The sequence below is a fragment of the Bombina bombina genome, chromosome 6 (assembly GCF_027579735.1).
Source record: "Bombina bombina isolate aBomBom1 chromosome 6, aBomBom1.pri, whole genome shotgun sequence".
NCBI lineage: Eukaryota > Metazoa > Chordata > Amphibia > Anura > Bombinatoridae > Bombina > Bombina bombina.
This window is the reverse complement of record NC_069504.1, coordinates 834,999,372-835,018,076: the sequence shown is the minus strand read 5'-3', so window position 1 is coordinate 835,018,076 and position 18,705 is coordinate 834,999,372. Positions and strand designations below refer to the sequence as shown.

Sequence of the window (18,705 nt, the reverse complement as noted above, 5' to 3'; positions counted from 1 at the left end):
CGTTGTGGGGGGCAGATTAGGGGTTAATAAATATAATATAGGGGTCGGCGGTGTTAGGGGCAGCAGATTAGGGGTTCATAGGGATAACGTAGGTTGCGGCGGTGTACGGAGCGGCAGATCAGGGGTTAATAATAAAATGCAGGGGTCAGCGATAACGGGGGCGGCAGAATAGGGGTTAATAAGTGTAAGGTTAGGGGTGTTTAGACTCGGGGTACATGTTAGGGTATTAGGTGCAGACATAGGAAGTGTTTCCCCATAGGAAACAATGGGGCTGCGTTAGGAGCTGAACGCTGCTTTTTTGCAGGTGTTAGGTTTTTTTTTCAGCTCAAACTGCCCCATTGTTTCCTATGGGGGAATCGTGCACAAGCACGTTTTTGAAGATGGCCGCGTCCGTAAGCAACGCTGGTATTGAGAGTTGCAGTTGCGGTAAATATGCTATACGCTCCTTTTTTGGAGCCTAACGCAGCCCTTCTGTGAACTCTAAATACCAGCGGTATTTAAAAGGTGCGGCCAGAAAAAAGCATGCGTAGCTAACGCACCCCTTTGGCCGCAAAACTCCAAATCTAGGCCTTAGTATCCTTAAATCGATCAACCTAGACAGGCTCATACGAGATCAGGAACATGCATGTTTCATTAGCACTCTTTATTGTTGCAAACAACGCTGTCATAGGGTGCTAGTCTTCCAAATTTCACTCTTCAACAAAGGATACCAAAAGAACAAAGCCCATTTAAAACCAGAAGTAAATTGGATTTTTTTGATCGTGAAGATTTCCTTTTCACTTTATTACCCCTTTAAAGTGGAACTGTTTGGATCTAGAAACCGTTTCTTGCACACTTCTTCACAGTGATTCCTTGATCATTGCAAATTCTTATTTTCCAGGTGTCTGTATTGATTATAAATTTACTCAGTACATCGATAATAGTTTTAATTCAGATTTTACAATCTCAAAGGCAAACTGTGTAAGTTGAACAAAAAATCCATTTATCACAATAAATAAGATACATCCCACCTTCTTTTGTTGTTTTTTTTAGGAAAATCCCCAAAATGTTAACATTTATTGTGGTTAAAAAACTGGTGTTCGTCAGTTAAAGGACATATATGATTACATTCTAGTATCAGTTAAACACTTCTATGAAATTGTACAATAGGACAAGCACTGCTTGCAATGGTGTCACCCCAATGGCTTACAAATAATTTATACCTGCCACCTAGAAAGGTTAAAACTGTTTTTCTGGTATATTGGGTACGTAAACAGCAGAAAACAATATATACATCAGGGATAACTGAAATATAGACAAAACTGCCATGGGAAGATGCTGTATATAGAGTAAGCTATAGATATATATATATATATATACTGTATAGTGCGGTTGTCTATATATTGATATTTGCCAAAAGTGTTACTAGTTAATGGGAAAAGAAATATAGTAAGTGGCAGTTCAGTATAAATCTAGGATGTGAGTGAGTTAAAGATGTGCTTAATTCATTGAAAGGCCTAAAAACAAAAGTGATACAGCAAATAAAAAATGGGTAACTGAAATATAAAATATATTCAAAGATTGCATTAAAGCTGACATATTCCATTAAAATGAGTAACGAGAATTGAAAAAAAAAATCAGGTCATTAGCTTACATTACATAGTTTGTTGCCAGCACAAATATATGGGATGACCCTTTACTCTCTGCTATAAAAGTGACATTTCCATATAATTATTAACCATTCACAGTCAATTTGATCCTAATTTTATCCATTTAAGGAATCTGTCCAAATATTGGGTAGTTGGAGCATGTAGTTTGTGTTTGTATTCTAGGCTATCCTGTAATTTGCGCTTGTATTCTAGGCTATCCTTTCTATGTAAAGTCATATCTTTTAAGGGTCCTTTTTTTTTACAGATGAATGTGGTTCATACGAGAAAATGTTTGCAACTGAATATAAATGTGATTCACAATGAAAAGTCAAATAAAAAAAAAGTCATTGTGAATTGAAACCCCACAATGTCTCATTTTAAAAATACAAAAGGTGATAAAATCATTATTTTAAAAGAGAAGGCAAGTAAATACAAGAAAAACTGTAAACAGTAAATGACCCCTCCTGCTTCCCAAGGCATCAGAGACGCATTGCAAAGCGTAATTTTTAGACTTAATCTTTCATCATATAGACTGCAATAGCAGTTTTATTAAAGCAAAGGTCCAGCCTTCTGCTGTTGTAAAACACCAGGTCCATAAGGGCTTGGCTCATCTTCATGGAAATGACTGAGTTTCCATTGATTATCACCAATACTTCCATTGGCTGTTCCTCCAGGAATATCCCAATCTCCTAACATTCTGGTCTCATCAATGTAACATACAGATTCCAAAAACACATCAGTTCTGTTGATCCGAATCATCATGGTCAATTGCTTCCGTAGACATTATCAACATGAGCCATTTTATTTAATCCTCATAACTTTGTTAGGTCCACCATTTAATTACAAATATCTCAGCTGGCCAGCTTTGTAGTGCTCTCCAAATGTTATGATATATTTGATCACTTGGGTAATTTTCACAATGTTTTGTCTGTAAAATTCATAAAAAGGTATTGAAAATAAAGTAATAATTCTACTGATGGGCATGATAGTTTCCATCAACCCTTTATGGTTGCCAGTTAGATCAATTTAAGCGTAGCAAGAGTTGCTTCCTTTTTCTTTTTTGATGGAAAAAGCAGACGATTAATCCATATAGGGAGTAGAGTACAATCAGATACCAGTGTATAGGTCAGTTGGCCAAATTTATACACTCCATATTTAACCACTGCTGCACAAAATTAGGGAATGGGGACTTTGGAATGTTCATAAATTCACATCTCAGTCTAGTGAATGTTATTAACAAAGTGGTTTGGGCTATACCTGATCTATCCAATGGCTGAATGCAATGTCCACCTACAAGTCAAGTTTTTGTAAATTAAGGCAAAATCCCCTCGAAAAGTGGGAATAAAAGAGGCAACTCAGCATCCTAAATGGAAGGCCGAGGTGGAGGTCTGCTCGGAGGTGGGGCTCTATTAGGTGGTTGACATAATGGAGGAGGTGGAAGAGCACTAGTCGGGGAAGGAGTAGGGGGTGGAGAGTGAAAAGGTTGGGGTGGTGGACTGGCAGGGGGTGGAGGGGTATAAATTGGACTTTGTGGAGGGGTGTAGATTGGACTTGATGGAGGAGTCATGAGAGGAGCATTATTTAGAGGATATCTTGGAGACATCATCTTCTTCTCACGAGTGAAATTTATGCATCGACCCTGAAAATAAACAAAATAAATATTATTTAGTGGGTGAAAAATATTATAAAACTAAAACATCTATATGTTTATGTCATTATTAGGGTATGATGGAGTTGCTTAAAAAATGTATAGCACACACAGTAACTGATTAACTTTTTCAGTTTCATGCATTGTAGGTGGTTATTTGCTTTATCATAAACATCTAAATGAGCAAATAATTATTTAATGATTTGTGGCCTGATGAACCATAGAGAAGTCTTATAGATACAGTGTTTGATACTTACAGTTCTATAGTTTTTTAGAATATTTAGTATCTAATAAAGGACCATTAAATACAGCAGAATAACATAATAAACAAATGCGTAATAAAAAGAAAATTAAATAACAGTTTCCCTTTTCAGTTTCCTGCATCACCTGAGAGCCGTCAGCCAATCGCAGACTCATATACAATACATATAAGAGCTACAAACTCTTGCACATGCTTAGTAGGAGCTAGTGTCTCAGAAAGTACACACACTCCTCCAAGAAGTAACAGCTGTCCTTTTACAACTGTTTGTAAAAGAGCTAGTGGAAAAAAATAATTGTGTGTTTGCATGTGTCTTAAAGGGACAGTCTACTCCAGAATTGTTATTGTTTATAAAGATAGATAATCCCTTTATCACCCATTCCCCAGTTTTGCATAACCATCACAGACTGCCCCCCTTATTTCAGTTCTTTTGACAGATTTGCATTTTAGCCAATCAGTGCCCTCTCATAATTAACTTCACGGGTGTGAGCACAATATTATCTATATGGCACACTTGAACTAACACCCTCTAGCTGTGAAAACAGTCACATGCATTCAGATAAGAGAAGGCCTTCAAGGGCTTAGAAATTAGCATATGAGCCTACCTAGGTTTAGCTTTCAACAAAGAATACCAAGAGAACAAAGCATATTTGATGATAAAAGTACATTTGAAAGTTGTTTAAAATTACATGCCCTATCTGAATCATGTAAGTTTAATTTTGACTAGACTGTCCCTTTAAGTACTATATGGCAGCAATGTAAAATATTCTTACAAACATGGCTGCAAACAATGCTGCTGTAAAGTACTCAAGACACATGCACACTCCTGAGACTACTTAGGTATGCTCTTTAACAAAGGATACTAACGGCTAGATTTAGAGTTTTGTCGGTAATGACCCGCGTAGCTAACGCTGGCTTTTTTCTGGCCGCACCATAAAAATAACTCTGGTATTGAGAGTCCACAGAATGGCTGCGTTAGGCTCCAAAAAAGGAGCGTAGAGCATATTTAACGCAGCTTCAACTCTCGATACCAGAGTTGCTTACGGAAGCGGCCAGCCTCAAAAACGTGCTCATGCACGATTCCCCCATAGGAAACAATGGGGCTGTTTGAGCTGAAAAAAAACCTAACACCTGCAAAAAAGCAGCGTTCAGCTCCTAACGCAGCCCCATTGTTTGCTTTGCGGAAACACTTCCTAAGTCTGCACCTAACACTCTAACATGTACCCCGAGTCTAAACACCCCTAACCTTACACTTATTAACCCCTAATCTGCCGCCCCCGCTATCGCTGACCCCTGCATATTATTATTAACCCCTAATCTGCCGCTCAGTAAACCGCCGCTACTTACATTATCCCTATGTACCCCTAATCTGCTGCCCCTAACACTGCCGACCCCTATATTATATTTATTAACCCCTAATCTGCCCCCCACAACGTCGCCTCCACCTGCCTACACTTATTAACCCCTAATCTGCCGAGTGGACCGCACCGCTATTATTATAAAGTTATTAACCCCTAATCCGCCTCACTAACCCTATAATAAATAGTATTAACCCCTAATCTGCCCTCCCTAACATCGCCGACACCTAACTTCAAACATTAACCCCTAATCTGCCGACTGGAGCTCACCGCTATTCTAATAAATGTATTAACCCCTAAAGCTAAGTCTAACACTAACACCCCCCTAAGTTAAATATAATTTAAATCTAACGAAATAAATTAACTCTTATTAAATAAATTATTCCTATTTAAAGCTAAATACTTACCTGTAAAATAAACCCTAATATAGCTACAATATAAATTATATTTATATTATAGCTATTTTAGGATTTATATTTATTTTACAGGTAACTTTGTATTTATTTTAACCAGGTACAATAGCTATTAAATAGTTAAGAACTATTTAATAGCTAAAATAGTTAAAATAATTACAAAATTACCTGTAAAATAAATCCTAACCTAAGTTACAATTAAACCTAACACTACACTATCAATAAATTAATTAAATAAACTACCTACAATTACCTACAATTAACCTAACACTACACTATCAATAAATTAATTAAATACAATTCCTACAAATAAATACAATTAAATAAACTAGCTAAAGTACAAAAAATAAAAAAGAACTAAGTTACAAAAAATAAAAAAATATTTACAAACATAAGAAAAATATTACAACAATTTTAAACTAATTACACCTACTCTAAGCCCCCTAATAAAATAACAAAGCCCCCCAAAATAAAAAAATGCCCTACCCTATTCTAAATTACTAAAGTTCAAAGCTCTTTTACCTTACCAGCCCTGAACAGGGCCCTTTGCGGGGCATGCCCCAAGAAGTTCAGCTCTTTTGCCTGTAAAAAAAAACATACAATACCCAAGCCCCCCAACATTACAACCCACCACCCACATACCCCTAATCTAACCCAAACCCCCCTTAAATAAACCTAACACTAAGCCCCTGAAGATCTTCCTACCTTGAGTCGTCTTCACCCAGCCGAGCCAAATTCTTCATCCAAGCGGAGCAAGAAGAGGTCCTCCATCCGGTAGAAGTCTTCATCCAAGCGGGGCAGAAGAGGTCTTCCATCCGATTGAAGTCTTCATCCAAGCGGCATCCATCCGGAGCGGAGCGGCAGCATCCTGAAGACCTCCGACGCGGAACATCCATCCTGGCCGACGACTGAACGACGAATGACGGTTCCTTTAAATGACGTCATCCAAGATGGCGTCCCTCGAATTCCGATTGGCTGATAGGATTCTATCAGCCAATCGGAATTAAGGTAGGAATATTCTGATTGGCTGATGGAGTCAGCCAATCAGAATCAAGTTCAATCCGATTGGCTGATCCGATCAGCCAATCAGATTGAGCTCGCATTCTATTGGCTGATCGGAACAGCTAATAGAATGCAAGCTCAATCTGATTGGCTGATTGGATCAGCCAATCGGATTGAACTTGATTCTGATTGGCTGATTCCATCAGTCAATCAGAATATTCCTACCTTAATTCCGATTGGCTGATAGAATCCTATCAGCCAATCGGAATTCGAGGGACGCCATCTTGGATGACGTCATTTAAAGGAACCGTCATTCGTCGTTCAGTCGTCGGCCAGGATGGATGTTCCGAGTCAGAGGTCTTCAGGATGCTGCCGCTCCGCTCCGGATGGATGCCGCTTGGATGAAGACTTCAATCGGATGGAAGACCTCTTCTGCCCCGCTTGGATGAAGACTTCTACCGGATGGAGGACCTCTTCTTGCCCCGCTTGGATGAAGACTTCAGCCGGATCATGGACCTCTTCAGCTCCCGCTTGGATGAAGACTTCAGCCGGATCATGGACCTCTTCAGCCCCCTGCTTGGGCTTGGATCAGGACATCGGAGGAGCTCTTCTGGACCGATCGGTGAACCCGGTGAGGTGAAGACAAGGTAGGAAGATCTTCAGGGGCTTAGTGTTAGGTTTATTTAAGGGGGGTTTGGGTTAGATTAGGGGTATGTGGGTGGTGGGTTGTAATGTTGGGGGGCTTGGGTATTGTATGTTTTTTTTTACAGGCAAAAGAGCTGAACTTCTTGGTGCATGCCCCGCAAAGGGCCCTGTTCAGGGCTGGTAAGGTAAAAGAGCTTTGAACTTTAGTAATTTAGAATAGGGTAGGGCATTTTTTTTATTTTGGGGGGCTTTGTTATTTTATTAGGGGGCTTAGGGTAGGTGTAATTAGTTTAAAATTGTTGTAATATTTTTCTTATGTTTGTAAATTTTTTTATTTTTTTTTTGTAACTTAGTTCTTTTTTATTTTTTGTACTTTAGCTAGTTTATTTAATTGTATTTATTTGTAGGAATTGTATTTAATTAATTTATTGATAGTGTAGTATTAGGTTTAATTGTAGGTAATTGTAGGTATTTTATTTAATTAATTTATTGATAGTGTAGTGTTAGGTTTAATTGTAACTTAGGTTAGGATTTATTTTACAGGTAATTTTGTAATTATTTTAACTATTTTAGCTATTAAATAGTTCTTAACTATTTAATAGCTATTGTACCTGGTTAAAATAAATACAAAGTTACCTGTAAAATAAATATTAATCCTAAAATAGCTATAATATAATTATAATTTAGGTTGTAGCTATATTAGGGTTTATTTTACAGGTAAGTATTTAGCTTTAAATAGGAATAATTTATTTAATAAGAGTTAATTTATTTCGTTAGATTTAAATTATATTTAACTTAGGGGGGTGTTAGTGTTAGGGTTAGACTTAGCTTTAGGGGTTAATACATTTATTAGAATAGCGGTGAGCTCCAGTCGGCAGATTAGGGGTTAATGTTTGAAGTTAGGTGTCGGCGATGTTAGGGAGGGCAGATTAGGGGTTAATACTATTTATTATAGGGTTAGTGAGGTGGATTAGGGGTTAATAACTTTATAATAATAGCGGTGCGGTCCGCTCGGCAGATTAGGGGTTAATAAGTGTAGGCAGGTGGCGGCGACGTTGTGGGGGGCAGATTAGGGGTTAATAAATATAATATAGGGGTCAGCGGTGTTAGGGGCAGCAGATTAGGGGTACATAGCTATAATGTAGGTGGCGGCGCTTTGCGGTCGGCAGATTAGGGGTTAATAGGTGTAGGTAGCTGGCGGCGACGTTGTGGGGGGCAGATTAGGGGTTAATAAATATAATACAGGGGTCGGCGGTGTAAGGGGCAGCAGATTAGGGGTACATAAGGATAACGTAGGTGGCGGTCGGCAGATTAGGGGTTAAAAAAATTTAATCGAGTGGCGGCGATGTGGGGGGGCCTCGGTTTAGGGGTACATAGGTAGTTTATGGGTGTTAGTGTACTTTAGAGCACAGTAGTTAAGAGCTTTATAAACCGGCGTTAGCCCAGAAAGCTCTTAACTACTGACTTTTTTCCTGCGGCTGGAGTTTTGTCGTTAGAATTGTAACGCTCACTTCAGACACGACTCTAAATACCGGAGTTAGAAAGATCCCATTGAAAAGATAGGATACGCAATTGACGTAAGGGGATCTGCGGTATGGAAAAGTCGCAGCTGAAAAGTGAGCGTTAGACCCTTTTTTGAGTGACTCCAAATACCGGAGGTAGCCTAAAACCAGCGTTAGGAGCCTCTAACGCTGGTTTTGACGGCTACCGCCCAACTCTAAATCTAGCCGGGAGGTAGCCTAAAACCAGCGTTAGGAGCCTCTAACGCTGGTTTTGACAGCTACCGCCCAACTCTAAATCTAGCCGTAAGTGAATAAAGTAAATTTGATAATGGAAGTAAATTGGAAAGTTTTTTTTAAAGCTGCATACTGTATCTGAATAATTTTAAGTTTAATTTTGACTTTTATTTTTTTGTAAGTAGCTTATGAACATAAAGTACAACATGCTGATTTGTTTCCTTATTAATGTCAATCACAATGTTTTGGGAGCAACATTTTTGGCCTCTATGCTTGCTAAGTCCAAACTTGTTCATGAGAGTGCATATGTTGTTGAACTTGTAATCTTGAATAAGCATTCGTGACTGTGAGCTCAATAATATATATACTGTTGTAAACAAGATTGGACTTAGCGTGCGTGGAGGCTTGTCCCCTATAAAACCCGTTATTATAAGTTGTTTGAATAAAAAAACTTGAACCCGCCATCTTGTTTACAATCAAAAGGGAACCAGGTACCGTTATTAAACAAGAGAAATCACTATAGTTTAAAGGAATCCTTGTGAAAGTTGTCAAATGTCTATATAGTGATAAAAATAGAGCAGTCTGTCCGTCCTGATAAATTAAATGATGCATTTAGATGGGTTAACAGTAGTGTGGATGGAAACGGATTGCAAAAAGTTAACTATGAAAGTTGATTTTGTTTTCCTAAAGTGCCTTAAGAAGTACGTCCATCCTGCCAAGATACTTACGGCATTAATATGGATACTGAGTGTTGAAGTTGTATTCTGAAGAAAAAAGGTGAATGTCACACATACAAATGAGTATTTTCCTTGCTGAGTGAACAAAGGGGTTACATAATTTGAGCTTTCCTGTAACCTTAAAAGACATGAATGGGCTATTGTATGGATCAGTTTCGGGAGACCCCCCAGTTTCTATTTTGAAAAGTGGTAGTTAACATTTGAAAAGTCTTTTTCGGGAGCTTTACAGCTGAAAATTCGTTTGCGGGAGTGGGTTTTTAACAGACAATTGGCATCACTTGAGAAACCTGGCAGCAAATTCATCTGGTAAGCACAACTTGTTTGGGGGCATGATAGATGTTGACTGACCCTTAAAGGGACACTGAATCCAAATTTTTTCTTTTGTGAGTCCAGATAGAGCATGCAATTTTAAGCAACTTTCTAAGTTACTGCTATTAGCAAATGTTCTTCATTCTCTTGGTTTATTTATTTGAAAAGCAAGAATGTAAGTTTAGATGCCGGCCCATTTTGGTGAACAACCTGGGTTGTTCTTGCTGGTTGGTGGATAAATTCATCCACCAATAAATAAGTGCTGTCCAACGGCTAGATTTAGAGTTCTGCGGCCAAAGGGGTGCGTTAGCTACGCGTGCTTTTTTTTCCCCGCACCTTTTAAATACCGCTGGTATTTAGAGTTCACAGAATGGCTGCGTTAGGCTCCAAAAAAGGGAGCGTAGAGCATATTTAATGCTACTGCAACTTTCGATACCAGCGGTGCTTACGGACGCGGCCAGCTTCAAAAACGTGCTCGTGCACTATTCCCCCATAGAAAACAATGGGGCTGTTTGAGCTGAAAAAAAACCTAACACCTGCAAAAAAGCAGCGTTCAGCTCCTAACGCAGCTACATTGTTTTCTATGGGGAAACACTTCCTAAGTCTGCACCTAACACTCTAACATGTACCCCGAGTCTAAACACCCCTAACCTTACACTTATTAACCCCTAATCTGCTGACCCCGCTATCGCTGACACCTGCATATTTTTTTTAACCCCTAATCTGCCGCTCCGTACACCGCCGCTACCTACATTATACCTATGTACCCCTAATCTGCTGCCCCTAACACCGCCGACCCCTATATTATATTTATTAACCCCTAATCTGCCCCCCACAACGTCGCCTCCACCTACCTACAATAAATAACCCCTAATCTGCCGACCGAACCGCACCGCTAATATAATAAATGTATTAACCCCTAATCCGCCTCACTCCCGCCTCAATAACCCTATAATAAATAGTATTAACCCCTAATCTGCCCTCCCTAACATCGCCGACACCTAACTTCAAACATTAACCCCTAATCTGCCAACCGGATCGCACCGCTACTATAATAAATGTATTAACCCCTAAAGCTAATTCTAACCCTAACACTAACACCCCCCTAAATTAAATATAATTTAAATCTAACGAAATGAATTATTTCTTATTAAATAAATTATTCCTATTTAAAGCTAAATACTTACCTGTAAAATAAACCCTAATATAGCTACAATATAAATTATAATTATATTGTAGCTATTTTAGGATTAATATTTATTTTACAGGTAACTTTGTAATTATTTTAACCAGGTACAATAGCTATTAAATAGTTAATAACTATTTAATAGTTAAACCTAGTTAAAATAATTACAAAATTACCTGTAAAATAAATCCTAACCTAAGTTACAATTAAACCTAACACTACACTATCAATAAATAAATTAAATAAAATACCTACAATTACCTACAATTAAACCTAACACTACACTATCAATAAATTAATTAAATACAATACCTACAAATAAATACATTTAAATAAACTAACTAAAGTACAAAAAATAAAAAAGAACTAAGTTACAAAAAATAAAAAAATATTTACAAACATTAGAAAAATATTACAACAATTTTAAACTAATTACACCTACTCTAAGCCCCCTAATAAAATAACAAAGCCCCCCAAAATAAAAAAATGCCCTACCCTATTCTAAATTAAAAAAGTTCAAAGCTCTTTTACCTTACCAGCCCTTAAAAGGGCCCTTTGTGGGGCATGCCCCAAAGAATTCAGCTCTTTTGCCTGTAAAAGAAAAATACAACCCCCCCAACATTAAAACCCACCACCCACATACCCCTAATCTAACCCAAACCCCCCTTAAATAAACCTAACACTACCCCCCTGAAGATCATCCTACCTTGTCTTCACCACACCGGGTATCACACCGATCCGTCCTGGCTCCGAAGTCTTCATCCAAGCCCAAGCAGGGGCTGGCGATCCATAATCCGGCTGAAGTCTTCTATCAAGCGTCGGCTGAAGAGGTCCAGAAGAGGCTCCAAAGTCTTCATCCTATCCGGGAAGAAGAGGAGATCCGGACCGGCAACCATCTTGATCCAAGCGGCATCTTCTATCTTCATCCGATGACGAACGGCTCCATCCTGAAGACCTCCAGCGCGGATCTATCCTCTTCTTCCGACGTCCAACTGAAGAATGAAGGTTCCTTTAAGGGACGTCATCCAAGATGGCGTCCCTCGAATTCCGATTGGCTGATAGGATTCTATCAGCCAATCGGAATTAAGGTAGGAAAGGTAGGCTTGGATCAAGATGGTTGATAGGATAGGATGAAGACTTTGGAGCCTCTTCTGGACCTCTTCAGCCGACGCTTGATAGAAGACTTCAGCCGGATTATGTATCGCCAGCCCCTGCTTGGGCTTGGATGAAGACTTTGGAGCCAGGACGGATCGGTGTGATACCCAGTGTGGTGAAGACAAGGTAGGATGATCTTCAGGGGGGTAGTGTTAGGTTTATTTAAGGGGGGTTTGGGTTAGATTAGGGGTATGTGGGTGATGGGTTTTAATGTTGGGGGGGTTGTATTTTTCTTTTACAGGCAAAGGAGCTGAATTCTTTGGGGCATGCCCCACAAAGGGCCCTTTTAAGGGCTGGTAAGATACAAGAGCTTTGAACTTTTTAAATTTAGAATAGGGTAGGGAATTTTTTTATTTTGGGGGGCTTTGTTATTTTATTAGGTGGCTTAGAGTAGGTGTAATTAGTTTAAAATTGTTGTAATATTTTTCTAATGTTTGTAAATATTTTTTTATTTTTTGTAACTTAGTTCTTTTTTATTTTTTGTACTTTAGTTAGTTTATTTAAATGTATTTATTTGTAGGTATTGTATTTAATTAATTTATTGATAGTGTAGTGTTAGGTTTAATTGTAGGTAATTGTAGGTATTTTATTTAATTTATTTATTGATAGTGTAGTGTTAGGTTTAATTGTAACTTAGGTTAGGATTTATTTTACAGGTAATTTTGTAATTATTTTAACTAGGTAACTATTAAATAGTTATTAACTATTTAATAGCTATTGTACCTGGTTAAAATAATTACAAAGTTGCCTGTAAAATAAATATTAATCCTAAAATAGCAGCAATATAATTATAATTTATATTGTAGCTATATTAGGGTTTATTTTACAGGTAAGTATTTAGCTTTAAATAGAATTAATTTATTTAATAATAGTTAATTTATTTTGTTAGATTTAAATTATATTTAAGTTAGGGGGGTGTTAGGGTTAGGGTTAGAATTAGCTTTAGGGGTTAAAAAATGTATTAGAATAGCGGTGAGTTCCGGTCAGCAGATTAGGGGTTAATGCTTGAAGTTAGGTGTCGGCGATATTAGGGAGGGCAGATTAGGGGTTAATACTATTTATTATAGGGTTATTGAGGCGGGAGTGAGGCGGATTAGGGGTTAATAACTTTATTATAGTAGCGGTGAGGTCCGCTCGGCAGATTAGGGGTTAAAAAGTGTAGGTAGGTGGCGGCAACGTTGGGGGGGGCAGATTAGTGGTTAATAAATATAATATAGGTGTCGGGGGTATTAGGGGCAGCAGATTAGGGGTACATAGGGATAACATAGCTGGCGGCGGTGTACGGAGCGGAAGATTAGGGGTTAAAAAATTTAATAGAGTGGCGGCGATGTGGGGGGACCTCGGTTTAGGGGTACATAGGTAGTTTATGGATGTTAGTGTACTTTAGAGCACAGTAGTTAAGAGCTTTATAAACCGGCGTTAGCCCAGAAAGCTCTTAACTCCTGTTTTTTTTTCTGGAGTTTTGTCGTTAGATTTCTAATGCTCACTTCAGCCACGACTCTAAATACCGGCGTTAGAAAGATCCCATTGAAAAGATATGATACGCAATTGACGTAAGGGGATCTGCGGTATGGAAAAGTCGCGGCTGCAAAGTGAGCGTTAGACCCTTTCCTGACTGATTCCAAATACCAGAGGGCGGTAAAAACCAGCGTTAGGAGCCTCTAACGCTGGTTTTCACGGCTACCGCCCAACTCTAAATCTAGCCGCAAGGTTCTGGACTTTCTTTTTCCAATAAAGAGAGTAAGAGAACAAAGAAAAATTGATAATAGGAGTAAATTAGAAAGTTGCTTAAAATGGCATGCTCTGAAATTTGGGTTCAGTGTCCCTTTAAGTTTGAACAAAGTTTCTGTTTAAATTTCATTTTTTAAAGTTGTATAACTTACAGCACAATTACATTTTTGGTTTCAAAATTGGCAATTTTGTAGCTATTACTGGTGACTACAAAACTGCTAAATTTTAAATTAGTCAAGCTGCTTTTAAGTTATTAAAAATATTAATACTTTCATTTTTGGGGGCTAAAACAAAATGATTACATTAAAATGGAGGACATCATTTCAAGTAGCCCCATAATGCAGTTTGCAATTTTTTGCTAAGGAAAAGGTTAGCAGTTAGAAAACCGGCCTTGCATTTAAGTTCCTTTCCAGGAATGACACAACTGCCTGACACACTTAAACCAGCTGCTGGAATGAAGGAGCTCAAATAAATCGCTAAGAGAGTTAAAAATATGTGAAATATATGGCAGAAACTTTGGCTACGTCTAGCATGGAAACATGACTGTCAGCCCGAGGTTCATATAAGGATATTAAATCCAGCAGTAACAAACACTTGTATAGTTGACAGCTCTCTTCTTGGACCAAGTTCTAGATTATTTAAAGGGATAGAAAGGTGAAAATTGAATTGGGCATGAATGCATTTCAGTTTTAAATAGAAGCATTTTTACAATATGCTTTCATTAGCAAAAATGATTCTAGTAAAAGTTTTTACTGTTTCAGTGGCATACGCACATATGCTACATGTGACTAGTTCAAAGTGTGGTGTTTGAATGCTAGAGCATATATATTCTTGAACTACATATATAGACAAACCGTATCTACTTGGTCTTGTGGAGGAGATTAGTTCCTAAGTGTCATTAGTTTGTTTGGTCTTGTATTGGCTGTGTATAATCAATGTTTTCACCGCTGAAAAGCACATGGGCTTCTATTCTACCACACAGGGCCAGCTCAACCATAGGACCAAGTGGGCCAACTGACCCATGTCTTCGTGGGGGAAGTCACAGGCTCCCAGCAGCATAACCGCATCATGCACAGACATAGAACTGGTCAGGGTGACATTTAAGGTGCATCCTTTCCCTAGCTTCCTTCCCATTTATACACAATTGTGCATAAGCATTGGTTGCATGCAGGTAGGTAGGCTTAGAAAGGTCAGCGGCCAGGATAGTAGATTGATATGCTAATCAGTAATGTTACAACTTTGGGGGGGCATCATTGTATTCTCTGACCCAGGCAGCACTATATCTTGAGCCAGCCCTGCTACCACAGACTGTGCTGTGTGTCTCCCTGTATACTTGGTAACTAAACAGATTGGCTCAAAGAAATTGGAAGAGCTGGAGTCCATTTTAGACATTGGTTACAATCTAGTTATAATTTGACCTAAGGGGATTATTATCAGAGCCATGTACCCAATAAATGTATAGTCTAGAGGCATTATGGAAGACATTTTTTGGAAGGCTTGAAACAAAAGAATTTACAGTATTATCATATAACAGGCAACCTTATTTCTGATAGCTTACAATTTTCTGGTATAAAGGACACTAGCCCAAAGAACTCACAATTTAGTGATACTACAATAATCTTGTAGGAAAGAGCATATTATTGTTTCAGAAGATAGGGACTCTGTTACAAGAATCTCAAAAATTTAGTAAATTATAAAAGACCTTAAAAAGGCCTTTAAACCTAAACATGCTCATTTCTGTGGCTCCTGGCAAAGCCAATTTCATTCAAACACAAGGGCAAATCTGTAAGTATGAGGTATTTAAATGAGATACCGAGCCTGCATAAACCTACAATATCGTATAGGTAGAACTTGATTACTTCTTTCATCCTCATCTACTATGTTATACTCAGACACCCTTCCTTATCTGCATAAGCCTCCCCCCCCCAAGCCTTCTGGTTCCAGGATGAAAAATACAACATTCTGTATTATATTCTGAAGATGCCTTCATTCCATAGCGAATTAGCTACACAGAATATATAAAATAAGCTGGACATTAAGAGAATGGAGAGGTCTTTTAGTAATTTTTGACCATTATTTCAAAAAGCATAAACTCTATTAGTATAATGAATGCAAATGAAATAATTAATATATGCAGCCAAATACATTATTACAACAGGATATGAGCTATGTACCAAGATTAGGAAACCTCAGAGTACCTTTCACATGTACCAATAAAAAAAAATATCCTGCATTTGCAAAGAAAAGTATTTCTAAACCAGATAAAAAAATATAGAAATTGCTCAAACTATTTCTCAAACAATGCCATGCACCTGTTTGCTATAAATTCCAGGGATGTATTTGTAACCACAATAAACTAGTCTCTTCAACCCAAATAAATATCACATATAATATACCACTTGAATTATCGCTGAGTTTGGCAGTTGTTCTTCATTTACATTCACTGGACCATTCTGCAGCTGCTCATAAAACCAAAGTTTTCCCCTAAGTCATAACAGGCAGAAACTGAGCCATCTGTTACTGTTTGTTTAAAGGACCAATGACTTTATGAGAACAGAAAAAAAACTCACATTTGTTAAAATAATTTGAGAGGTTATATTTAAAGTGAACATAAAATATAGAGTTAGGTCATTTCACTTTCCATGTAATTTAACAAATCCTAAAATGAGTTATATGGATGGACTGATCATCATGGACTACTAACAAATTCCAGTGGGCAAGTAAGAAATTATGCTTTTTTTGCATATAATCAACATTAAGTGGAATAGTACACGTTTCCCTCCTGACTAGTAATGTCTTCTGCTGAATAGTAAACTATAGTGATATTTTCCCAGCCTTGATGGGTTAAAATACATTCCAGTAAAAGTAAAAAACAAGTCGTTTATAGTATAAGAAAAATTGTATTACTACCGGTTGTTGAGTTTACAGCTAAAATATAATTTAGTAGCGATGTGCATTTGGGTCGCCAGCAGCATTTGGCTGTTTTGGAAGCCAGATTTCTTCCCATAAAAGTGAAACACACTAAGATTTGGATTTGCACAGATTTTACTGTGTTGCACATTCACAAGAAGAAATTTGGCTCTGAAAAAAAGCCATCTTTCTATTTTTTTAGCTGTCAAATGACCCGAATGAACATCCCTATACTCTAGTTCAATGTGTTTAATAGAATTTAATGTTTTGTAAATATTCTGCATAGGATAAAAATATTACAATATAACTGAGAAATGTGAGCTATTTATCTCCATAGAGCATCAAAAAACATAACATTTGCTATTATCCACGCAAATAGTTCTAAGAGATTATATATATATATATATACACAGTATATATGCACATATGTTATGAATTAAGTCAGATATCCGGGGTAATCATAGGATTACCTGGGTAAAACTGGCATTACCCAGCGGCTGTGGGTAAAGCCTAATATAAGATCATACATAGGGCTTTACCTGGGTGTACACTATTTTTATTGCCTCTGCCTGGGGGGTTGAAGGGGGGCGCCCTGCCTTCCTCTGGCATCCACCCCAAGTGAACCTTTGGGAATGAGGTTTACAAGGGGGGCTTCAACCCCCTTGAACCACCCCAGGTGGAGGCAAAAAAGATAGTGAAGATGGGGAATTACAGCACTTTGTATATACATATATATATATGTTTAATGCTGTAATTTGCAAGAACTATTATTATCAGGTATTTGTAGAGCGCCAACAGATTACGCAGAGCTGTAAACATAGTCGGTACACAGGATAGCTTTTGTAGGGATCAAGTGGGTAGAGGGCCCTGCCGAGAGTTTCACTGTTTTAGTCGGCTCTTATGAAGGCGGTCTGCAAACAGCTGGGCTCGTAGGCTTACATTCTAAGGGGTTTAAGGGGAAAGCAATGGAGTTAAGAAAAGGTTAGTGTTGGTTGTAAGCATCCTTGAATAGTAGAGTTTTTAGGGAGCACTTGAAGCTGTTAAAACTAGGGGAGAGTCTTGTGGAGCGAGGCAGGGAGTTCCACAAGATGGGGGCCAGTCTGGAGAAGTCCTGTAAACGGGAATGTGAGGAAGTAACAAGAGAGGAGGAGAGGAGGAGATCCTGAGCTGATTGAAGGGGACGGGAGGGAGAGTATCTGGAGACAAGTTCTGAAATGTAGGAGGGAGCAGTGCAGTTGAGAGCTTTGTATGTCAGAGTGAGGATTTTGTGTTTAATCCTAGAGGCAAGAGGAAGCCAGTGAAGGTATTGTCAGAGAAGTGCAGCAGATGATGAGCGACGAGTAAGGAAGATGAGCCTGGCAGAGGCATTCATAATGGATTGTAAAGGAGCTATGCGGTAGCTAGGTAGACCAGAGAGGACGGAGTTGCAGTAGTCGAGGCGGGAAAGGATGAGAGAGTGGTTTAAAATCTTAGTTGTATCTTGTGTAAGGAAATGTCTAATTTTAGAGATATTTTTAAGGTGGAAGCGGCAGACTTTAGCCAAGAACTGAATGTGAGGAGTGAAGGAAAGATCTGAGTCTTGTGACCCCAAGATATCGGGCATGTGGGGTTGGAGTAATGATGGAATTATCAACAGTTATAGAAATTTTAAGGGTGGAGACATTGGAAGAAGGGGGAAAATTAAGTAGTTCAGTTTTGGAGAGATTTAGCTTAAGGTAGTGAGAGGACATCCAAGATGAGATATGAGAAAGACAGTTAGTGACACGGGTTAGTAAGGAAGGAGGTAGGTCTGGTGCAGAGAGGTAGATTTGGGTGTTGTCGGCATACAAATGATATTGAAACCCATGGGACTTTATTAAGGAACCTAATGATGATGTGTAGATTGAAAAGAGAAGGGGATCGAGGACAGAGCCTTGAGGTACCCCAACAGAAAGTGGTAACGGGGCAGAGGATGCTCCGGAGAAGGCTACACTAAATGTACAGTTAGT

General features: G+C 38.4%; 1 protein-coding gene across 1 annotated transcript in view; it reads right to left on the bottom strand.

The window, feature by feature from the left end:
- Positions 1-909: 909 nt before the first annotated feature.
- ANTXR1 (ANTXR cell adhesion molecule 1) overlaps positions 910-18,705 on the bottom strand; it is a 317,106-nt gene continuing 299,310 nt past the window's right edge. The window contains exon 18 of the mRNA XM_053718205.1: positions 910-3,267. Coding sequence (XP_053574180.1) covers positions 2,992-3,267 — 276 coding nt within the window. The 3' untranslated portion in view covers positions 910-2,991. The remainder of the gene's footprint in view (positions 3,268-18,705) is intronic.